Source organism: Schistocerca americana, chromosome 1, assembly GCF_021461395.2.
Source record: "Schistocerca americana isolate TAMUIC-IGC-003095 chromosome 1, iqSchAmer2.1, whole genome shotgun sequence".
In the NCBI taxonomy this organism is placed as follows: Eukaryota; Metazoa; Arthropoda; class Insecta; order Orthoptera; family Acrididae; genus Schistocerca; species Schistocerca americana.
Genome location: NC_060119.1, coordinates 1,230,319,331 through 1,230,345,376, shown reverse-complemented (window position 1 = coordinate 1,230,345,376; position 26,046 = coordinate 1,230,319,331). Strand labels below are relative to the sequence as shown.

The following is a 26,046-nucleotide window of genomic DNA, read 5'->3' as shown; positions in this document are numbered from 1 at the left end:
GAACCCACCAATTCCATATTCTGCTAACAGTCATTGAATCTCGACCAACGCGAGCAGCAATGTCGTGATACGATAAACCGCAATCACAATAGGCTACAATCTGATCTCTATCAAAGTCGGAAACATGATGGTACGCATTTCTCCTCCTTACACGAGGCATCAGAACAACGTTTCACCATGCAACACTGGTAAACTGCTGTTCGTGTATGAGAAATCGGTTGGAAAATTTCCCCTTGTCAGCACGTTGTAGGTGTCATCACTGACGCCAACCTTGTGTGAATGCTCTGAAAAGATAATCATTTGCATATCACAGCATCTTCTTCCTGTCGGTTAAATTTCATGTCTGTAGCATGTCATCTTCATGGTTTAGCAATTTTAATAGGCAGTAGTGTAGTTCCTCAATTCAACCACAAGGCGTGAGTGCACCATATTTGCCAACAGTGTCTGGCAGACCAGGCTGTCACCCATCCAATTGATAGTCAAGCCCAACACAGCTTAACTTCAGACATCTGATGAGAACTAGAGTTACCACTATGAAAAGGCCATTGGCAACATTAAAAATAAAGAAAAACCATTAATAAAATCAATGTGACACCAGACAATGAAGTAACTGCTATAGCTTTTTTTTTTTTTTCTCATTAAAGAAGTGTTGCCTTTCAGCTTATTAGGTTGTCCAGGATTTTATTTCACACATACAAGTTAGGGGAAGCAGGGAATTCCACCTCCCAAAATGTCCAGATAATTCCTATATTTTTCAGTTCCCTTTCATTATTTGTCTCCTACATAATGGAAATGTTCACCTTAAGCTCTTTGACGTAAACTTGCATTATTTGCTATGTGTATAATAAATGAGGTTAAGTATTGGCACACATCACTGAAAGTGAACAAATACTTCTAGATAAATACAAGTTAATATCACACTATTTCAGAACCAGCAAAATAACAATTGTAGATGTCAAGTATCCACCCGTACGGGTTAGTGAATACTGTTTTGAACAGCTCTTTGAGCACCGTGTCACAATAGCTGATCTGGAAAAACATTGTTGGTAGTAGTCCCTCTTCACAGGCCACTGGCAGGAAATATATTTGTAATATAAGCAAATGTTGCACTATTTCTATCTCGTGTTAAATATGCAATGATAAAATAAATGTATTAACATTACCCTGTTCGCTACAGATCTTGATGCTACTGTATGGAGCAGGGATACTCCACAGACATCTACAATATTTGGATCACCACCTGCATCTAGCAGCACTTCCAGGATCTAAAAACATTATACATTACAACATGAAAGAATGTATAACATGAATGTATCAGATAAATCTTTTTGATGTGTTTATAATATTTCAGATTCATTGAGTCATATAGTAATTGCTTCCCCCCTCCCCCCTAATGCTACTGAAGGAAACTCCAGATAACTGTCAGAAACATTAATGGTGCTTTCCATTCTTAGCAATTTAAAATGCATTGTATTTTTTTAAATTCATTAAAACTCATCGTAGGTCAACAAAAAAATGAGACTCCATTAAAAGTTACAGATTAGCTGCATATAAGAACTAAAAAGATATTCCATCATCTTTTGAACATACATCTGGGACAAAATTATATCTCCTTCCTACAATTCAGCTGACAACCGGATGCATGCCTGAAAGATGATGGCATATTCTATCTACTGGGAAAACTTCAAGAAATACAACCAAGAACATGTTTATCATAAAAGATATGATGGATAAGTTCAGTGTGGACTTCTATTACTTGTATCCTAGAGCAAATGATTATATAGGATTTAGAAATTCCAGTAAATTTTGTGATAAGTGGTTCACAACTTTCACAGTTTGCAATGGAATAATCTGGTGATATACTCTGTTTGTATTTGGCATGCTGGTGAAGAAAATGTGTTCAGCTAAGCATAAAATCCATACATGTTTATTTACAGACGCCAGCTGACTTCTGGTTTTTATTTTGAATGAGACCGTATTATTAGATAGGTTCACTTTGAAATTCTATATTCTAATGCATTACACACAAACTAAACATATTGTTTCCCCATTAGGCTTTTATTATTATATATTATGTATTAAGTGTCCTGCAAATTTTGTACATTAACCTTTGTTGTAATCCACATTTGTACAGTATCCCTCATTCAGACAGCCATTCACACTAATTTTGTTATAAACTTATAAGTGATTTGCTGTCATATTGTGTTCCATTTAATTTTGTGCCTTCAGCATCAGCATATATTGTATATGTTTTTCATAGATTAATGTTATTTTCAAATTTGTTGTGTTAAGTCTGTTAGTGGACAAAATCTGGACAAAAGAAAAGTGTGAGGCACAAAGTTAGCTCCAGCATAAGGTTATTAATGTTTATTAATCGCTGATTAATCTCAAATTTATAAAATGCTACATAGTTCAGTATAATGCTCAGAATTATTTAAAATTGCAGTTCCCTCTTCTTCTCAAAAACTCATTAACCTTATGTTGACTCACACAGTACCTCTGTTACCTTCAGCCACAAATCCCTTAAATCTATTCTCTTCTCTCCATTATTCAATTTCACACACAAACAACACCCTTCACAATCTATCTTACATTTCATCTGTGTTAGTCAATCATACCAATAATTAAACCAATATTAAGAGATCCAACAATCAACATGCTCTGGTTGTATTTTTCTGTTATCTTTTTTTATTTCAATAGTGCTGATGAGTTTGCTTCAGTTATCCTACAGCACCAACAGTATGTACATCACTAATAGGAAATATTGGGAAATCAAGCAGATTATTCAGTTGTGAAAATAATTTTTCTCTGATAACACTCATCTCACTCACTGAATGCACTAATGTGTCCATTCTGCGTATCTCCACTTCCACAAACAGCATTAAAATTTCTAATCAAACTCTTATTCCTCTCGTATAGATCATTCATCATTTCCATGATATGTTCATATTTAATCACATTCATTGTGATTTCTGACGCGCTTCTTGTAATATTAGTTTTGGAGTGAGCAATTTCCAGGGTTTTGTTTAGTTAACTAATGCACAGTCTTGTGGATTACAATTCCAGTTCCTTGCACATTTTGGTAATTGATTCTGTCTTCTTTCTCTTGCATGGTGTAGCAGTTCCACCTGCTTTTATTTTCTTCGTTTGTTGTTCTTGGTGTTGACGTACTGGCTGAAAAATGGGGTGTAGAAGCCAAACACGGACTACTTTAAATGACGTAGCTGACAAATGCTCAGTTGTGTTTTCACTGTCTTTTGCTTTCACTTTTCACAACCTCCCATATCCACATTTAATATGGCCACTGCACTATTGTTTAACTTTCCATAAGCCTCATTAATAGTTAGCAGGCAAACCTCCACATACTGCTACAATAGTTTACTGTTGAACATATACGAGCAGTAAAAACCTAACCACGAAGTTCACAGTTCTTGAAGAATACAAAGGTACATATGGAACAGTTGCTGTCATTGTTTCTGCACACGGCCTAATCGTGTTACACTTATTTCACTGTAAAGTCAATGCATTGTTGTCGTCCTAACCAACACAGGTTACTCGTCTGAAACTCGGCCGTGGACTGACGGTCTCATGACCAAAAACTGGACCCTTATATATCCTCGCAATAATAAGTACTCAAACTTCACATTGTTTAATGTTTAATTTACAAAAATTACAATTAAAACTTAACTCATTAAATTAAATGAATACATCAAAAACATTGGTTCTTTTTAATAGTTTCTTCTACTGCAAGAGTTAGTCTGAATTATTTGTTTAAATCATGAAACTAACAAACAGATATAAGTACGCTATCAGTACTTTGGACAATACTGTTAATTATTTTGGAATTAATGAAGGGTTGACTTTGCTAACATATTTTCAAATAGAGCCAAATAAATCCTTTAATAATACTACTAGTTGTTCCTTCAAATGTCTGTAATTAGTACAGAATTTATATTTGTTTATACGCCAACAACAGAATTTAAGTTAAGAAACAATTACTGATTTCACCCTATAACAAAATATACTAACTAGGAATAACCAAAATAAATTAGGAAATCAATTACATACATAAATCTAAGAACAAAATTATATCTGGTGTTATATTTTTTAAAACTGAGGGCCAATATTTCTCTTTTATGAAAAGATTATATTCATGTATGTTAATGGTAATTAGTTAAATGTGAAAAAATGAATTTAAGGAGGCAGATGGTAAAACAAGAGGGAAAGTAAAAATCTGGTGTTATATTCTTTAAAGAGGGCCAATCTTTCTCTTTTATGAAAAGATTATATTCACATATGTTAATGGTAATTAGTTAAAAGTGAAAAAACGAATTTAAGGAGGCAGATGGCATAACAAGAGGGGAAGCAAACTGATCCCAGATTGCTACATCACTATGGGGTGGTCGATTTGGTTGATGATTTGTATTAAATCTGTTTAGTGAGCTTCATTCATCCCATTTTTACATGCTGTTGTCTCATCAATCAAATCTATGGAGCTGCATGTGAGAAGTCATACTCTGATATTGCCTCATAAACATTCTATTCGCAGATTGGGAATGTTGGAATGTTGTGATGAGTAGCCATTGTTCATGCATGGTTTGCCAGAAGACATCACTTATCAGTGTCACATATGTATGTCACCACAACTTCAGTTAGAAAAATGTCAGGCAAATACCAGTTGATGCTAGAACAGAAATGTGTTGTTTCTTCTGAGAACAAAGATGTAGAGAGACTACGCAACATTTTTGTGTTAGTTTTCATATGAGGTGGGTCCCCTTCAGAGAAATGGTGCATATACTAACCACAAAATCTGAAAACGACAGTAGTATTGTAGATCAAAAATGACCTCATGCCAACCTAGTCTATACTCCAGCAAATATTAAGGCTATGAGAGTGGCCTCAACATGAAGTCCCAGGAAATCCATGAGGTGAACTTCAGCCCAATTGGGCATATCACATCATTCTCTTTAGAGAACACTTCATGCTGATCTTGATTTGATTTGATTTTTTATTGGTCCAGTTTTATCATATAGCACAAATTGTACAATTGATATTGGACAGGTCAAAGATAAGTTACAATAATACATAGTATTAGCAATTAAAATTAGGTACCTACTACAATTAATTTTGTTACTTATTCAGAAATTCTCTGACAGAATAGAAACAGTGCTTTATTAGAAATGCCTTTAGTTTAGCTTTAAATATTGGATGAGTAGTGTTTTTTATTTCCTCTGTTATCTTATTGTGTAGTATTACACCAATGTTAATTATGCTCCTCTGATAGGTGGTTGTTCTGTGATATTTTTTATGTATATTTGATTCCCTTCTGGTACTATAGTTGTGTACACTTTTGTTCTGTAGCAGTTTGCCTGTTTTCAGGAGGTAGTCCCTAGTGAACAAGATAGTTTCATAAATAAATAAACTTGGAACATTTAGGACACCAACCTCAGTAAAATGGGATTTACAGGACTCCATCTTTTAAGGCCACAAATTATTCTTAAATTTATTTTTTGCATTCTAAAAACCTTTACACTGTGAGTTGAGTATCCCCAGAAAATGATCCCATATCTGATTAGTGAGTGGAACTGTGCATAGTATGCCTGCAGTACTGTTGTTTTGCTTGTTGTAGCCTTTAAAATTCTTAGGCCATAGCACACAGATGATAGTTTTCTACACAAGTTATTTATATGTGTGTCCCACTTTAAGTTTTGCTGAACCCAAAGACCCAAGAATTTTGTGACACTTACATTTTCTAGGGGACCATTTTTTAATTGGGCTTGAATAAACATTTGATTAGTTGGAGGAATTAAATGAAAATCGACACACACAGTGTTTTCAGTATTTATAATGAGTTTGTTTTTTGTGAACCACTCAGAAAGTCTTTCCATAGAACTTTCTGCTGTGGACCGCAAAGTTTCTGGACTGGATCCAGTGAGCAATATGCTGGTGTCATTGGCAAACAGGATAGTTTTTGTGGGACTCATATATTCAACTAAGTCGTCCACATAAATCAAGAAGAGTAGTGGACCTAAGATTGAACCCTGTGGTACACCATATTTTATTGGTAATTCCCTAGAAAGAAAAGAGTTGTTTCCTGTTTTATTCATTTTGTTGAATTCATACTGAAGTGACACTTTCAGCCTGTGGTTTTATAGGTATGAACACAACCAGCTGTGCGCTACACCTCTTACTCCTCGTCTTTCTAATTTTTCGAGCAGAATGTTATGGTCCAGGACATTGAAGGCTTTTGATAGATCTAGAAAAATACCTGCAGCTAATTTATGTTGATCAAGGTATTTTAAAATGCAGTCTAAGAAATCGAAAATTGCTATCTGTGTAGATTTAGACTTTCTGAAACCATGTTGTTGTACTGTAAGAGGTGCATATTTATTTATGAAACTTAAAAGCCTGTCATAGAAGAGTTTTTCTGAAATTATTCCCATACAAAATGAGTGTGTTGCACAAAATGACAGAAAATGACAAGGTAGAGTGATTACAGTTTGTGACTTTAGCTCTTGCAACGGAGCTTTCCCTCACATATCACATGTTATTCTGAATTTCCAACATGAACATTTTGGGCACCATGTCCCATCAATATCCAGAACATTTTTGGGGTGGTGCAATATGACAGTACACACACAGGAAATTAATCCTGTAATTATTTCTTGTGGAGACATTTGAAGGAGATAATCTACCAATCTAATACAACTGCTACTGGCTCTCACAACAGTTTTCCAGGAAATCACAGAATTTGTGTGTCATACGGTTGTCAGAAACATCACAGTTTGTCTTGAAGAGGTGGTACATCAACAAGGTGGACATAATGAACATGTACTGCATGCTTGCTGAGCTTACTCATTCTTATGATTAATGTTGTGGCATCAATAGGTCATATCGACTGTGAACAACATGATGTTTGACCGAGATCAGACATTTGAGCTGCCATGTAATTGTAAGAGTGTTTTTATGTCTCTTGCTGGGTACATGTGTATGACTTTGTGGAAATATAATTTTATGTGCAGATATTTGTCATACAGTTTGTTCAGTATACCTCTACATGCAGCACATTCCCATACTGGTGACCCGGAAGTCTGTATGTCTTCCGCGACTACCACACTGGGTGTTGTAGCATCAGCAGGTTATTTGCAAGCTGCCATGGCCGCCTCGCCCAACACTTTCTTCAAAGATTTGGAAGCTCAACAATGATCACCGGACCTCTTCATTCATTTTCCAATGACCAGTTCTACATTAATTCACAGTGATTTGCAATCTCCAGCCATGTTAACCTCAAAATTTGTTGCTCTACAAAGGTCGAGTGCTACACCGCTAACACAAACAATGGACTTGGGTTTCGTGTCACCGGACTGTGCTTGCCAACGTGTGAAATTTGAAGTGCTCAATATTCAGAACTATGTACCTACTAATCAATCATATAATTCTCAAAGCGATCTACATTCCCACGTGTACTTTGACTCTCAATGGGCTGCAACGACAGTTACTGTTGTGCCGTGTGCAGCACCACCATTACTGCAAAATGCACCTGGCCACTATCAACCACAACCTGGTCTCGTATTGCCTTATTTGCAAACTAATCGAGGACATTTTAGGACATTTTAGTGCGCAAAATTCTTCATAGTCACCCCCCCAGACCGATCGCTCAAGTTTTCGACCACGTTGGTTCGAGTCAATCATTCGGTGTTTCACTTTCCAATGGCGTCATACCACACCGAAGTGACTTTCCGCAAATTCCACCAGACATTTATAGTCCGACCTCATGGGGTGTGTCTTCCACGTGCGCGGAGAACTCAAACCTTTGGTCATACGAGTTACCAATGGCGCCTCCTGCCCCTCCCCCCTTCCCCCCTGTACTCGCAGGGGCCCTGGTTCTGGCCGCTCAGACACTCGCCTCTCCCACAGCACTGCCTGTGTCTTCTGCACCAGCCTTCCATGTTGTTTCTGAGGTGGATCAATTGAAATCAATGCCTGTAGCCTACGGCCGAGTTTACGGGACCCCAATGCCTACCGAGCAACCGCCCGTTCCCACGGTGCCAACCATGTCAGCTGCATGGTGTTTTTGCAACACATCAAGGACAATGCAACCCGCAGTTGCTATGGACGTTTTTGCCTGCTGTATAGCTGTCATGTACCAGACAGTTTACAGTTTTACAAGAGACACCGACGCCGCCTTCGTCCCCTATTCCAAGTCGTCTGTTAAAGCTGCCACCTTTTTATGAGGACAACCTAGTGTCATGATTTGCACTTGTTGAGCATATTTTCAAGTTGCGTCACGTGTCCGACGACAAATCTAAATTCCTGTGTCTCGTCACACACCTCCACGATCGTTCAGGCTGAACTTGCGATCTACTCCTCTTGCCACCACCTCCGCCGAAATACGAGTTTGCGAAGAAGATGATCACTGAATGACTCGCCTGCTCACCACAAGAATTAATCATCAAGATCTTGTATGAGGAACACCTGGGGGACCGAACCCCATCATAACTCTGGCGCCATCTTCGGTTATTTTGAGTGAGCATACCATGCCAGATGTCACTCTGTGGGTGCAGCAGACCAACTGTATTCATTGCTACGACAATACCAGCCAGCTCACCACTCACCGCTAGTTGGCACAACTGCTCCCGCTTACCGACCATCTGCTGGCAGAGGCAGGGCTCATTCCGCCTCTGTGCCTTCTACATCACCTGGCAGCATCCACTTGCTCTCTCCACCATCCGAGCACTCCAGGATCGCTCATGCACCATACGTGACAGTATACATGCCAGAACAAATCAAAGAGGACAAGTCTCTTCCACTGCCGCAGTCATCACCACCACCACCACATCCGACTCATCCATACTGTTGGTACCACAAGGTTTTCAGCAAGGATGCGAAGAAGTGTTGGTTACCTTGCCAGCACCAAATGCCAACCGCAGGACCTAAAAGATGCCGAGTCCTGCAGGGAACCTCACAGGCGTCCTCATAAATTGCACTCCATCCACTCATCTGCCTTGCTGAGCAGTTGTTTGTACATGACTGACATTTCATCACAGCTCACTTTCCTAGTCAACACTGGTGTTGACATTTCTATCAAACCTACATCGATGGCTCCCCCCGTTTTTTCACCTATGAGGTCACTTCTACAAGATGTCAAAACATCAACATTACAAACTTCAGGCTCTGTCAAAGTTATGGTACACCTATCTCATTCTCTGTATTGTCTGCGGACTATCTACATTGCCAACATTGATGAACCAACTCTCGGTATTGATTTTTTGTCCCATTACAAAACTCTCCCCAAACGTAGTTCAGGGCTCAGTACTACATCATCCCACTAAAACTCATATATAGTGCTCCTGCACTTATGTTCCCCATTCTGCTTCTCTCATGACATGTGAGTTAGCACACGAGTGCTTCACCTTTGCAGGCGACACTGTGACCTGCGTAACTAATCTACTGTCAGAATACTCCACTGGGACAAAGACGATCTGAAACAACGCATTGCACAGACATACAATGAGCTCATTGCAGCTCGTAACTCACTGCTAAAACTGCAGTCCACAGTTCCACCACCTAATCGAGCTTCTCTGGATGACACCAGCTCGCAAACTCATCAGGTTAGTCCACACACATTAATCGTGTGTGACGATTCACGTCTGGTAGACTCCGCACCACTGACGCACTTGCCACATCCAGTGCCTTGTGTTCCTAACAGTGCTGCGCATGTGACGTGACCGTGCACACGACGCAAGCAGCCACCCCGCATGTTGACAAACATTCCCCCTCTCTCGCGCACCAGCCACATGAGTTGGTGGCCATCGCTGTTCCACGCACGACGCCAATGCCGCTCTCTCCCGCACTGGTTATCAAGTGCAAGGTTGACAGCAGACACTCACCGCATGTGCTGACCCACTCCACGCTGTGTGTGCAGCCACAGTCTCCACACAAGCACAGGTTGCACTCACGTACTAGGCATGTGACTTTTGTGCTGCCCTTTCCCACTCACGCTAACAGCTATGGTTCATCGCGCCCTACTCATTCAAAAACTTCGCGTCAGGACAATGATCAGTCTCGTGTGCAGTTATCAGTTTCTTCCATCACTGAAGGTACAATGCACAAAATAGTTACCACTTCCAGCCCTCCTTTTAGGCACAAGGTTAGACGGCTCAACCCTCTTAAGTTGCGCGCACCCCAGCAGCAAATTAACGAACTTTTGGTGGCAGGTATCCTGCAACCATCAGACAGCAACTGGTCTTCACCGATTCACCTCGCCCTCAAACACAACGGTTCTTTCCAAATGTGTGGTGATTACAGACATCTATGCTTTCACTCATATGTCATCGGGCGCTACAATCTTCAGTGTTATTGACTGTAAACGTGCCTACCACCAGATTCTCATAGCACTGGTAGACATCTGTAAAACAGCTACTATCATGCCACTTAGTTTGTTCCAATACAACTTCATGACATTTGGCCTGAAAAAAATGGTTCAAATGTGGCAGCGATTCATTGACTCCATCTTACGACGGTTCGAGTCTTGCTTTGCATATCTGGATGACATACTCATTTTCAGCAAGTCGGCTGAGGAACATATAAATCATTAATCCATGGTCCTCCAGACCTTGAACTCCAGTGGTATTGAGGTCAACAAAGACAAATTCCTATTGTGCCAGCCTTCCGTCACTTTCTTAGGTTACACTCTCTCCACCCACGGAAGACAGCCTCCCAAATCTCGCGTGCAGGCCATCGCGTCAATGCTGCCCCCTGCTACTTACAAAGAACTCCATGTTTCCTGGGCACAATAAATTACTACTGCCATCACCTGCCCTCTTCCGCCATCGTGCAGGCCCCCACTGTCAGACTCGCTGTCGGGTAAACAGACTTCCGGACTCAAACCCGTTTGCTGGAATGCACATATGCTGGAGGCCTTCAATGCACTAAAGATTTCTTTAGCTCACGCTGTGACGCTCACCCACCCTGGCCCCTCGGCTGAGTTGTTCATCACTGTGGTCGCCAGTGACATCGGTGGGAGCAGTACTACAGCAACGCAAGGCAGACATGGTTTCCCCTCTTTCTTCTCTAAAAAACTATCAACAGCTCTGAAGAAATACTCTGCTTTCAATAGAGAACTCCTTGCAGTCTATGAGGTCGTCAAACACTTCTGCCCCGACGTGGAGGGACACTCGTTCTTCATCCTCATGGATCACAAATCACTCGCAGATGCTTTCTGCAACCCCCTCGAGGACCCACCCCCTTGGCGTTTCTGCCACTTTGATCTAGGCTCACAATTCACAACCGACATTCGCTACATCAAAGGCACAGACAACATTGCTGCAGATTTTTTCTCACAGATCAATACTATTTTGTACATCATAGAGTTATCCAACCTGGCCGCCCTACAAACCTCTGACGAGGAATCTCAAGCTCTCCTTGCAGACCCTCAAACATCCCTTGTGTTTACCAAAGCTAAATTCCCTGGCATTGTGGACAAGGTGTGGTGCAACACTTTTGTTGGTACCTTACGCCCGTTTCTCCCCCCTTCTCGCCCCCCCCCCCCCCCCCAGCACCAGCAGGCCTTTGACGTACTGCATAACCTCGCTCACCCTGGCGTCTGTGCCACTACATGGATCATATCTGAGTGTTTCATTTGGAAAAATATAAAAGTGACTGTCAGACCTGCACACACAGCTGCATCCCCTGTCAATGCCACCCCACCCCACCACTGGGCAGGTTTGACATTACCCCAGGACGATTTCCCCATGTACATATCAAACTTATCGGTCCTCTTCCACTGTCGGAGGGCCACAGATACATTCTATCTGCAATTGACCACATGTCCCCCTGGGTAGAGGCAGTTCCATTACCTAACATCATGGCTTAGACCGTGGCCAAGGGTTTCATCTACTCATGGATTGCTAGGTTCGGTTGTCTGACCTACATCACCACCAACCAGGGTCAGCAGTTTGAGTCTTCCCTGTTCACCATTTTATGTAACATCGGTGGCATAAAGAAAATTCGTACCACAGCCTACCAACCACAAAGCAATGGGCTGGTAGAAAGCTGGCACCGCACTCTGAAAACGGCCCTCAGGTGCCACAACTGCCTCTGGTCTGAAGCCCTTCCATGTGTGCTCCTCAGCCTCTGCTCAGCTTTCAAGCCCAACTTACAGAGAGCCATCTCAGAATTTGCTTTCGGGGAGAAACCCATCCTACGAGGGGAACTCATTCAGTCTCAAGTACCTGAAGATTTCCCCCTCACCCCCCCTATCGAGATTTCATAAGTCGCATGCACACTCACTTCAAACATGTGCGCCTGCACCCACCTATGGGCCACTCCCCAGCGGACACTTAGGTGCCAACTGCTCTCAACACTTGTTCCCATGTGATGCTGAGAGACAATTCGGTCCAACAACCTCTGCAACCACCTTACTTTGGCCCCTTTAAAGTCCTCCGGCACGGCGATACAACTTTTGACATCATCGTCAAAGACTCTCCCCAAAACTGTTTCATTACACCGACTCTAACCAGCATTCGTGGATCCTGACACCCCCTGCTGGCTCAGTCAGATTCTTCCAATAACTCTCCCGCCAATCTCTCTCCCATCGTGGAGCCCAACAACATTTCTCCTCAGCCCACCATGCCAATTTTTTCACCCAATGCCTCCCCGTTGCCATTCGCGGGTATCTCAGATATGTCAACCTCCACCCCATGTGTGGGTTTTGCTGCTACCTCACTGACTATGGAGACACCCTCTCCCACAGTCACCCTGCTCTGCAACGTACCCCCACACCATGTGGACGACATTTCAATCGTAACTCTCGATGACCGAGTTCTCATTCTACTCACAGACACCGCAACCTCGACACCCAACGACCAGCTAAATTTCAGTGTTGCACACAGCATCACCCTAGCTCGTGAGTGTGAGCCGACAACAATACATGCCTTCATCTCGCCGGACTGCTCGGTTAGCATCCGGGCTTGCCACACCTACCCCGCCCTCCGCCTTTCCGCCCACCTGCTCATGGACCAGCCGCTGCATCGTCCACCCTTGCTGGCTCAATGACTTCGAGGTGGCCCTGCCTCCTGTCACTCTGCCTCCGCACCCCACCCTGGTCGAGGTGGAGGTCCCAGTCATGCGTCTACCACCTCGTACAACCACCAACATAGTCAATGCCCACACTGTCTCCAGCAAAGACTCACCTGTGGTACTCTGTACAGTGGGGAGAGAGAGAGGGGGGGGGGGGGCAGGGGCGGACGGCTGTGTGGTGTCAATAGGTAATATCAACCATGAACAACATGATCTTTGACTGAGATCAGACATTTGAGCCACCATGTAATTCTAAAAGTCTGTTTTTAAGTCTCTTGCTGTGTACACGTGTACGACTAGTGTGAAAATATATATTTATGTGCAGATATTTGTGGAACAGTTTGTTCAGTATACCTCTACAAGCATCACGTTCCCATAATGTAATTATACAGGGTGTTACAAAAAGGTATGGCCAAACTTTCAGGGAACATTCCTCACACACAAAGAAAGAAAATATGTTATGTGGACATGTGTCCGGAAACACTTACTTTCCATGTTAGAGCTCATTTTATTACTTCTCTTCAAATCACATTAATCATGGAATGGAAACATGCAGCAACAGAATGTACCGGCGTGACTTCAAACACTTTGTTACAGGAAATGTTCAAAATGTCCTCCATTAGTGAGGATACATGCATCCACCTTCTGTCGCATGGAATCCCTGATGCACTGATGCAGCCCTGGAGAATGGCGTATTGCATCACAGCCATCCACAATATGAGCACAAAGAGTCTCTACATTTGGTACCGGGTTGCGTAGACAAGAGCTTTCAAATGCCCCCATAAATGAAAGTCAAGAGGGTTGAGGTCAGGAGAGCGTGGAGGCCATGGAATTGGTCCGCCTCTACCAATTCATCGGTCACCGAAGCTGTTGTTGAGAAGCGTATGAACACTTCGACTGAAATGTGCAGGAGCTCCATCGTGCATGAACCACATGTTGTGTCATATTTGTAAAGGCACATGTTCTAGCAGCACAGGTAGAGTGTCCCGTATGAAATCATGATAACGTGCTCCATTGAGCGTAGGTGGAAGAACATGGGGCCCAATCAAGACATCACCAACAATGCCTGCCCAAACGTTAACAGAAAATCTGTGTTGATGACATGATTGCACAATTGCGTGCGGATTCTCGTCAGCCCACACATGTTGATTGTGAAAATTTACTATTTGATTACGTTGAAATGAAGCCTCATCCGTAAAGAGAACATTTGCACTGAAATGAGGATTGACACATTGTTGGATGAACCATTCACATAAGTGTACCCGTGGAGGCCAATCAGCTGCTGATAGTGCCTGCACACGCTGTACATGGTACGGAAACAACTGGTTCTTCCGTAGCACTCTCCATACAGTGACATGGTCTATGTTACCTTGTACAGCAGCAACTTCTCTGACACTGACATTAGGGTTATCGTTAACTGCACGAAGAATTGCCTCGTCCATTGCAGGTGTCATCGTCGTTCTAGGTCTTCCCCAGTTGCGAGTCATAGGCTGGAATGTTCCATGCTCCCTAAGACGCCGATCAATTGCTTCGAACATCTTCCTGTCGGGACACCTTCGTTCTGGAAATCTGTCTCAATACAAACGTACCGCACCACGGCTATTGCCCCGTCCTAATCCATACATCAAATGGGAATCTGCCAACTCCACATTTGTAAACATTGCACTGACTGCAAAACCACGTTCGGGATGAACACTAACCTGCTGACACTATGTACTGATGTGCCTGATGCTAGTACTGTAGAGCAATGAGTTGCATGTCAACACAAGCACCGAAGTCAACATTACCTTCCTCCAATTGGGTCAACTGGCGGTGAATCGAGGAAGTACAGTACATACTGACGAAACTAAAATGAGCTCTAACATGGAAATTTAGCGTTTCCCATCTTTTCTTTATTTGTGTGTGAGGAATGTTTCCTGAAAGTTCGGCCGTACCTTTTTGTAACACCCTGTATAAACAAGTTTCAGTGTATGAAATTTCACGCACCATCCTGTACTAGATTGTCTGTAATTCATGATCACCATTATTGCTTTCCTGTTGTTGTCATTCTGCTGGGAGGATTTCAGTTCAACTGATCACTAAACGCAACTGTTCCATATTCAACTGCAGTCTGAGTTCCAACTTTTCATGTACCAAGAGTGATAACTTTTGTATTAGAATTAACTTTAACTGTTTCTTTTTAACTAGATCATTAAGAGGGGGGGGGGCATTGTAATTCTAATATTCATGCATAATCTCTTGCAAAAAAATATAAGGTCTTGTGTAGTTCAATCATGGAAGAATTTTTTATTTTATATCTGATTGTTTTTCTTGGGTCCAAAATTTATTCAATAATGATGCTTTATATTCTTTGTTGTAGTTGATCCCACTCCAGCTACTGCTGGGTCTGGGTGCTCATGAGTCCTCTCCATTTGGCTCAGTCCTCCCACCACTTTTCTTCCTCCACTTGCTGCCAGATCACACCTCTCCCTTCCATAGATATTCTCACTCCCATTTTCCACCATCTTCTTGGGCACCCTCTGGGTCTATTTCCATCCACCTTTAATTCTTCCATAATTTTGGGAAGTCTCTACCCACATATCCTCTTAACATGCCCTTACCATCTTAATCTCTTTTTTTCTATTTCTTCTCTCATACTTTCTTGTTTAATGTCCTTTCTAATATCTACATTCCTTACTCCGTCAATTCTTGTTTTTCCCTTTAACTGCACTCAGAAATTTCATTTCCCCCGGCTTGTAGTCTGCTGCAGTCCCTTTCTGTCATTGCCCATGTTTTTCCTCCATAAGTGACAAATAGGGAAGTAATAACCCTTATACATAAGGAGTTTTGCTTTTTCTGAAACTTCCTTATTCCAAATCAGGTATTTTATTGTTTGGTAGAAATTGCCTCCTTCTGTAATTATTAATTTCATTGGTTATTCTTCCATCACTAGATATTTCACTCCCTAAATAAGTGAAACTGTCTACCACTTTGAGCGGTTCTCCATTCAAAGTAATATTCCCGTTGATCCCTTTGTCTCTTCCAAATACCATTACTTCACTCTTATCTTTATTTATTTTTAATCCATACCTTTCCATTATTTCCTTCCACACATCAAGTTATAAATGCACATCTACATCTTTATTGCCCCATATTACCATAGCAAATCTATGTATAGTGGAATAATTTTTTGTACAGAGTGACACCTCAGATATGTGTTTCACCTTTCATGTGACTGATGTATATATCTATTTTGTCTGTTTTGTATAAGGGTTTCAAAATGCCTGTATGAACTGTTTGATAAAAGCTGCTGCTTGGACATCATTTCTGGCTTCATAGCCACAGAATTTTTGTCCACTCAACCCACTGCTCACAACTGCTTGAGGCAATTTAGCAATGTTACAACTTATTAAACATAGTGCTGCATGAAATGAATGTTACAGTCTATTAAACATAGTGCTGCATGAATCTCTACCTGTATCAACTACTTATTTACTTTGCTCTATCCCTTTTCACATTCTGAAACTTTCCAGTGAATTTTTCCTACAGGGTTATTACAAATGATTGAAGCGATTTCACAGCTCTACAATAACTTTATTATTTGAGATATTTTCACAATGCCTTGCACACACATACAAAAACTCAAAAAGTTTTTTTAGGCATTCACAAATGTTCGATATGTGCCCCTTAAGTGATTCGGCAGACATCAAGCCGATAATCAAGTTCCTCCCACACTCGGCGCAGCATGTCCCCATCAATGAGTTCGAAAGCATCGTTGATGCGAGCTCGCAGTTCTGGCACGTTTCTGGGTAGAGGAGGTTTAAACACTGAATCTTTCACATAACCCCACAAAAAGAAATCGCATGGGGTTAAGTCGGGAGAGCGTGGAGGCCATGACATGAATTGCTGATCATGATCTCCACCACGACCGATCCATCGATTTTCCAATCTCCTGTTTAAGAAATGCCGAACATCATGATGGAAGTGCAGTGGAGCACCATCCTGTTGAAAGATGAAGTCGGCACTGTCGGTCTCCAGTTGTGGCATGAGCCAATTTCCGCGGGCTACGCGTGAAACTTGCCCGCACGCGTTCAACCGTTTCTTCGCTCACTGCAGGCCGACCCGTTGGTTTTCCCTTACAGAGGCATCCAGAAGCTTTAAACTGCGCATACCATCGCCGAATGGAGTTAGCAGTTGGTGCACTGTTATGACTGACTGATGTGACTGCATTTCAAGCACGACATACGCTTTCTCGGCTCCTGTCGCCATTTTGTCTCACTGAGCTCTCGAGCGCTCTGGTGGCAGAAACCTGAAGTGCGGCTTCAGCCGAACAAAACTTTATGAGTTTTTCTACGTATCTGTAGTGTGTCGTGACCATATGTCAATGAATGGAGCTACAGTGAATTTATGAAATCGCTTCAATCATTTGTAATAGCCCTGTACTTCACTCATTGGACTGTGTCTCACTCCTGCCAGTTGACTTGCTAACCACCTATTTGTTCTCCCTCTTCCTCCCTCTCCCCTCACCCAAGTACTCTCTGTCTTAACATCTTGAAATTCAGTTCTGAATCCATTAGTTTGGCCTCAAATTCATTTCAGAGATCATCTTTTGATTAAATGTATTAGTGAGCTCTGTTCACTGACTGCCAATTGCATTCCTTAATTTATTATAACAGTCCTGCATATCCCTTTTAATTTCTTGGCAAAAGTTTTTAATTTCTTGCAATATCAGAAACATGAAGTTGTTACCAATAGTGTTCATTACCATTTTCTAACTAATCACCAGTGCAAAACTCCACATCCCTAGTTTAACTTGCAAATGCCACTATCTTCTATTTCACAGTTCACAGAATTAGCAAAATTTAACATCTGTTCTTTGTTAACTTAAACATTCAATTGTCCTTCTTGATTAACAATATTGCTACTGTTTTGTTCCTTAACAGCCATTGTAATAATGTTGACTATAGTCCCCATTTGTTACAAGTCAGTTGAACCATCAATGACAACAGTGAATTTTCTGTTTTCTTGGTCTGTAAGCTCCACACATTCAAAAACTTATATTTCAGGCTGCTGTGGATAAGATTTCTTCCACTATTAAATTATGCAAAACACAATTGAATTCAATTTGAACACTTTATTAGTATATATCATCTCTCTACCAAACAAGCACTTCAAATATGCATTTTTTACTAATACTGTGAGCCATAAATTAAGTCTGTAAATCCAAAATGCTCTTTGCTTCGTAACTGGCCTGTAATTCATAATCTCACTTAAGTGGCATGTATGGCCCGTTTTTTTTATAGACCACAAATCCTGAACACTGTATAGAGAAAAATTCTGTAAAGATGAAGACTTCCAATTCATAATTATGAAACTCAAGTCAAATTTTACTGAGGATGTATTACAGAAAAAACAGTAAGTGTACAAATTAAAAAAGAATTAGCTGCAAAAAATTACTTTAATAACTGAAATGTAAAACAAAACTTTAGTTAAATTTTCACAAAAATCAATAAATGTATACTATTTGAACATCACTTACTGATACCTAGGATTTTTTGAAGTAGTCAAGTAAGCATATTTGCTCCCTATTTCTTCTGAACTGTACCAGACACATTTCTTGCTCCAAATGAGAAAGTTATGCTACTCTTGTGCCCTCATATTTATGGGCCATCATGAACCTGCTTAATGTTTCAAATCCTTCAGCTGCCTTAGTATATGAGGGTACACTATCACTTTTATTTTCACTTCCATTTCCCATGCTTCTCTCAGCAGTCAACTCCTCAACACTCAGCACTCCTGTGGTAACCACATTATCATCTAGAGTTACAATGTCCTCAAAAGTTACATAATTATTCCCTGTTAATTCATGGAACTCCTACAATTCTTCCACTGGAGCAACCACCTCAATCATATGAAATCCTGCTTTCATTAAATAGTTTTTGATGGTTTGAGCACTCACTTGCACCTCCATGAATACATAATCAAATTTGTACCTTAAATTGCATGTTACGCTGGCTTCCTGGCTTTCTTTGGTCTATGGCATTCAAAATCTTTCTTACCAGAGCTGTCCAGTGTTTAAGCTTAAGGACATATATTATGCCCAAGTCTAGAGGCTGCAGACAGCAAGTACAATTGGATGTCAGGTAAAACACTTTTAGATTTCTCAGAAATGAAACATCTGGAGGATGTGCTACATATCTATCTACAAATAACAGCAGAGTGCACCTCTATCAAATTTCCTTTGCTTTAGTATTGTTTGTGTATTTGCACTGAATGGTAGAAGTATGTTTGAAGCACCTTGGATTTTTAGGTTTCCCAATAACCAAAGATTTTAGTTTCTCACTGCCATCAGTGTTTTTGTGCAACAAAATGGTAAGCCCTCCTTGCTTTTCATACCACATGGCAATTTCATCATGAAAAGTGAATGTCTTATTCAGTATTAAATTAAAGAATATGCAGTTCTGTCAGAGTTAAAAAATGTTACATAGCCCATGGCCAGTTGTGAGACTAGGGAAAGTCTGCATCCATTGAACGACAGTTTGCTAGTCCACACTTTCACTCTCCCCACATTCTGTTTTATATACAAAAATATGCCACTGTCAAAATTTATCAGTTCAACTATTTGTGGCATGTGCTTTTGAAACTAAGTTGTTAAAACCAGTTCCATTTCATTGTAGGTCTAAGATTCTAAAATTTCATATGTTTCATATTTGCATATGCATATGCTTCAAATTTCCACACTTCTCAACAGCTTCCATTATGGATGATTGGTTTTTCAGTAAGGTGGTGAGAGCTGAGGGGACCGGTTTTAATTTCTTCACTAGCTCCAAATTAAGTCGGGTGATGCTGAGGGAATTAGATTAGGAAATGAGACACTTAGAGTAGTAAAGGAGTTTTGCTATTTAGGGAGTAAAATAACCGATGATGGTCGAAGCAGAGAGGATATAAAATGTAGACTGGCAATGGCAAGGAAAGCGTTTCTCAAGAAGAGAAACTTGTTAACATCGAGTATAGATTTAAGTGTCAGGAAGTCATTTCTGAAAGTATTTGTATGGAGTGTAGCCATGTATGGAAGTGAAACATGGACGATAACTGGTTTGGACAAGAAGAGAATAGAAGCTTTCGGAATGTGGTGCTACAGAAGAATGCTGAAGATAAGGTGGGTAGATCACGTAACTAATGAGAAGGTATTGAGTAGGATTGGGGAGAAGAGGAGTTTGTGGCACAACTTGACTAGAAGAAGGGATTGGTTGGTAGGACATGTTTTGAGGCATCAAGGGATCACAAATTTAGCATTGGATGGCACCGTGGAGGGTAAAAAACGTAGAGGGAGACCAAGAGATGAATATACTAAGCAGATTCAGAAGGATGTAGGTTGCAGTAGGTACTGGGAGATGAAGAAGCTTGTACAGGATAAAGTAGCATGGAGAGCTGCATCAAACCAGTCTCAGGACTGAACACCACAACAACAACAACAGCTCCACCCAACTCATATGAGAATAGGCCCATACCTGTTTAATAATCAAAAATTTCTGGTACGGAAATCTTCTTCTGGTTCTCAGCCATCTCCATTGTTCAATGAAAAATCTTCCAGAAACGTTATATTGGTAATTTATACTTTTTTACATTTCACTGCACTGCGCTATATCCAATGTTGTAATCCATCACTGTTTACACTACCAATGTTCACTGTTTGCTCATATGCTTTGTCTTACTGTTAGCCTCCAACACATGTAACTAAAACTAGTGTCACTCTCCTTGATCAGGTATGTGTAAACATGGACAAGTGTACATCAGAAAACTTTGATACCTGCTATAGTGACCACCTTTCACAATTACTGACCATACCTGTAAATCACATTTCGACCAGTATAGAAAATGTTATCCATAAAAGGATTTATAGTGGGAAAAATATTGAATACTTCCAGTACCTAATCAGTGAACAATCTTGGAGAGAAGTATATGATACCTCTAATACTAACGAAAAGATGGAACATTTTTTGAACATTTTCAAGCATAATTTTGACATAGCTTTTCCACTAAGGAAAGTTTTTTCCAAAAGCAAAGATAGATTCAGAAACTGGATTACACCAGGCATCAGAGTATCTTGTGAAAGGAAGCAGGAACTTTTTCTGCAGTCAAAAACTAACAGCAGTCCAGAATTTATTAATTATTTCATAAAATACAAGCTAGTTTTGAAACGCATCATAAAGGAGGCAAAAATTAAGGAAAATGACAAATAAATTATGAAGTCATCCAATAAAACCAAGTCCATGTGGAAAGCTGTGCAGGATCTTACAGGGAAGAAGACAACTCACAAAAATATTGTGATATCAAATGATGGCAAGAATGTCACTGGCCCTAAGGAAGTTGCAAACAGTTTCAATTCTTACTATGCAACTGTTCCTGGGAAATTAGTGAAGGAAAAATTTGGAAATCCACCTAATACAACATGGAATGAACTTTCATCTATTGAAATAAATAATATATCTATGTTCCTCAGTCCAGTAAGCCCAACAGAGCCCCTATTACCATTAATTCACTGAAGAGTAAGTATTCAACTGGTATTGATGATATTCCAGATTATATTATAAAAATAACAGCAAGACAAATACTTTCACCTTTATTGGACATATGCAATTCATCCTTATCATGTGGTGTCTTCCCTCAGCAACTGAAAATGGCAAAAGTAATACCCCTATATAAAAAAGGTGATCATCAATGTATGGGTAACTATAGGCCTGTGTCTCTATTGTCATGGTTTTCGAAAATTATTGGAAAAGTGTTCCTTTCAAAACTAATTACATTCTTCGAAAAGAATAACATTATTTCTGGATGTCAACATGGCTTCAGACCACAGAGATCAGCTGAAACTGCCACTTTCAGTCTGATAAACCATGTCTTAAATGCAGTGGACAACCACAGAAATATATCAGGTTTATTTTTGGACCTAACAAAAGCTTTTGATGTGATTGATCATTCTATACTCCTGAGGAAGCTCGAATGGTATGGTGTAAGAGGTGTGCCAAATCATTAGATTAAATCATATTTAGAATATCGCTCTCAGGTAACTGAAATTAAGCACACGGAAGGAAATGAACTCCAGGTACACCTTTCAGAACCATGTGGACTAACTCATGGAGTTCCACAGGGCTCCATTTTAGGTCCCTTTCTTTTTTTGGTCTACATTAATGATTTCCCATCACATGTTAGGGATTCTGAACCAGTACTGTTTGCAGATGACACCAGTCTATTGATTGAAGGAAATAATGAAGAAAATCTTACTGCATCTGCAAAAGATATTACAAAAGGAGTGTCTGAATGGTTTACCAGAAACAGGCTAATAGTTAATCCCCAAAAAATGGTACTCATGAATTTCCACACTGATCAAAATAAAAATCCAGCACAACCTGTAATAGGTATAGATAACCAAAAAATTAGTTCTGTCAATGAAACTAAATTTCTTGGGATTCATATCCAGGAAAATCTTAAATGGAACACTCATATCACAACCCTAAATTCAAAACTAGCAAAAATGAGCTATGTGGTAAGAATTCTCTGCAACAGTACTAGTGCAGAAACAGTTAGGGCTGTATACTTTGCTTGTGTACATTCAATACTGAAGTACGGTATAATTTTCTGGGGAAATGTACATCAGCCTATAACAGTTTTCAGGAAACAAAAGGCAATTATAAGAATAATGAAACAAGTGAGCAGCAGAAAATCATGCAAACCTTTCTTTAAAGATCTAAAGATCCTACCCCTTCCCTGCATTTATATACTGGAAGTAGTCACGCATGTCAAAAAAAGCATACTGAGAAAAGAAACCCATTTTCCTCAAAACAAAAGTGTCCATGATTACAGTACCAGATCAGACAGTGACATACATGTCAATCATTGTAACACCACATTATGCCAGAAAGGTGTATGTCATGCAGGAACAAAACTTTACAACAGATTACCAAGACATATAAAATCTCTTACTGAAGTACAAAGCTTTAAAAAGTCTGTGACAGCCTACCTTCTGAAAAACTGCTACTATTCAATCTCACAGTATCTTATGCAAGAAAAAATGTAATTTGTATCTTTAATTGTAGAAATAAGTTATAAATATACAATATTTCAAAAATTTGTAATTATTAACTGTATGGATCCAATTTTTCATAAAAATTTATAAAATTTATGTTTGACATTTGAAAATCCAATACCTAAAAAGGTTTTCTGTCCAATATCTTGTGTACAATATATGTACTTAAAAAGAGATTTATATGGACAAATAAATAAATGCTAAAAACAATGAAATGGTGTCCACAAGACAGATGGCAAGCCTGATGTCCATCACATCTCATGTGACTTGCGTACTGACACTGACACATGACTCACATGGATCATGGCCTTTCATAGCCAGTGCAAATTCATAGAATGGAAACTGAACCATTACATGTAAGAGCACTGTACACTTATGCTACCTTATCTACAATTCAGCACCCACAATCTTTCCATTTCATATCCCTACAAATTTTTAACACAGGTAGTGTTAAGATCTGCTGATTTCAACTGTGATATATTGGGGTTGTACTAATAGCGTACTATATCTCTGCATTTTGTGACATGCACAATTTTACATTTTTGAACATTTAAACAAGTTGCCTGTTTTTACATCATTCTGAAAAGTTATCAAGACCTGGATATTTGTGCAGCTTTTTTCGGACAGATTTTCATTATAGATAACCGTATTGTCTGTAGAAAGTCACTAATATACAATATGAAGAACACGGGTCCTAACATTTTCCTTGGGCAGAACTAAAGTACTTCCACTTCTCTTGAGGACTCTCTATCCATGTACACTTATTTCAAAATCATATACCTAATTTTAGAACTTTCTTTCAGAGCTTGGCTCATGCAAAGTATTAGTAGGGAAGAAATACTACTACACAATTTAATTTGGTGTACAACATATTTTTCTTGTTAGCATAGTGTGTGAGTGCCATACCTCATAATGTCCACTTTCAAGGGCTCTGTGAAGTGGAGTGCAACCATAGTCATCTTTGAAATTCACATCTGCACCAGCATCAATCAGCAATTTGACCATCTAGAAATGGGAAACACAAATTGTAAAGGATAAATATCAATGTTATCAAGAAGATAAAAAAGAAAATGTTAAGCTAGCAATAAGAGATAAACAGCAACAATTAAAAATTACTGAGAAAGCAACAGCTTCTCTCTAGGTAATTATTTCCTGAATCAGTTCCACAACGTACAGTCATGAAGTGCCTCACCGATATTGAAATAATATTAACTATGATGGAAATGTCAGGTGTAATCGGTACTTACTACACCAACTTTAGCTGTCCACAGTGGTAATTATACATGTTTCTGAGCCTTATAGATAGTGGCATAATAATGATTAGGACAGGAAACACAGGTAAAACATAATGGTTATTGTTATTTATTTATTACATTTAGCTGTAAGTATCTATCATTAACCATGTCTGTGGATACCAGTGTAGAAATCTGTTAAACACAAATGTAAATGGCATGTGCAAATTGGATAAATGATGCAGTTGTGCAATTGGGTACAAGCAACCTGAAATTTCCATTCAACTGGAAATGTAACTTTCTCCCAGGCATTCTTGAGCTTGTTGAAGAATATGGGGGCACTGAACTGATTATGGATAAGTGCATGAAGGCTGAAGATAGCATTATGACTGTGGAGTTGTGGAGTTCAATATCAATGTTGCTGAGTAAAACTCACTTATTAAAATGTTCATGAACTTTTCCATTGGTGAAAAGAGTATACATCCACAAGCTGCACAAGAGACACTGCAACAGATGGAATGGTTGTTACCTGTGTGTTTATTTGGTATTATGAACAGGTCCTGTTGATTGAGTGAAAATGACTCCAGAACCAGACAACTGTTTTTTCCAACATTGAGAAATAGATAGTTATCCTGCCATTGTTCAAGAATATGCTTGTCAGCTTTGCTTGATTTTGAAGCTGTTATGTATATGTTCAAAGGATTCATTTTCTTTTGCTCAAGGGGCCAAGTGTGCCTCTTGGTTCATGAAAGACAATGAGTGGTGGAGATAGAAACCTACCTTCCATGGAAATAAATGGCTGAATTGTCTATGAATGAAATATTCCAGATTATGGTTGCACCCCAAAAATTGTGTCTTGTTCATCCATCCCAGATAGTGTGCACTCTCTGTGAATGTCATAGTTAAATCAAGATTGGTCAGTATTTAAAATTTCAACTGCTGAATAATTAGAATGATAGTGCCCATGAATTCACGACCAAATGAAATTGCAGAATTCTCTGTCTCTTCTTGCAGTTGAACCTTTTTTTCATGTTATAAACTGTGTAACCTCGTGACTCATAATCTTGTGAACTAGCTTAAAATTCCACATCCAGCTAGCTCCAGCTTTGAAATCCATCAGTCCAAGCACTCTAGCTTTTGTGCATGCCCACCACCTTATGTCAACATCATGCACTTCCATGGAATTAGCACTTACCTCTTGAAAAGTAGAATAAACGTACTCCAATATGATCTTGAGTTTCTCACATTTTGTTCGTTGTTGTTCACAATATCTCTGATAACATGATACATAGTTCCTGTACCTGACCCTTCTGAAGTGATACATAATTGTTTTTGATGACCAGCCTTTATTTTTGCTTCAGTTACCTTCTTGGCATAACCAAAAGGAACATAGTCATTAGCTACATCAACAGTCAAAAGCTCACAAATTTGTTCAACACCAGTAATGCCCTCAGAAGACTTTTGCACCAGTTCTTCATTCTTCAGGATTTCAGTGATAGTGACATCTTCAAGTTTCTTGATCAAGCCAAAGATAGTGCTGGCAATGTCTCTTTCCTCTTCATTTACTTCACATAAAGAAGATGGTAATTAAGTCTAGTGTAAAACCTCTAACATCTGGTTTGCATCAATTTCCACTGTGCGCAATACAAACTCAAAAACAAAATGTTC

General features: G+C 39.8%; 1 protein-coding gene across 2 annotated transcripts in view; it reads right to left on the bottom strand.

Moving 5' to 3' along the window:
- The window catches only part of LOC124620031 (serine/threonine-protein phosphatase 6 regulatory ankyrin repeat subunit C-like), a 240,507-nt gene that overhangs the window by 167,491 nt on the left and 46,970 nt on the right, over positions 1-26,046 (bottom strand). For both annotated transcript variants that reach the window (XM_047146700.1, XM_047146707.1), the window contains 2 exons: positions 24,053-24,151; positions 1,164-1,265 (listed from right to left, as the gene is read on the bottom strand). In XM_047146700.1, coding sequence (XP_047002656.1) covers positions 1,164-1,265; positions 24,053-24,151 — 201 coding nt within the window. The remainder of the gene's footprint in view (positions 1-1,163; positions 1,266-24,052; positions 24,152-26,046) is intronic.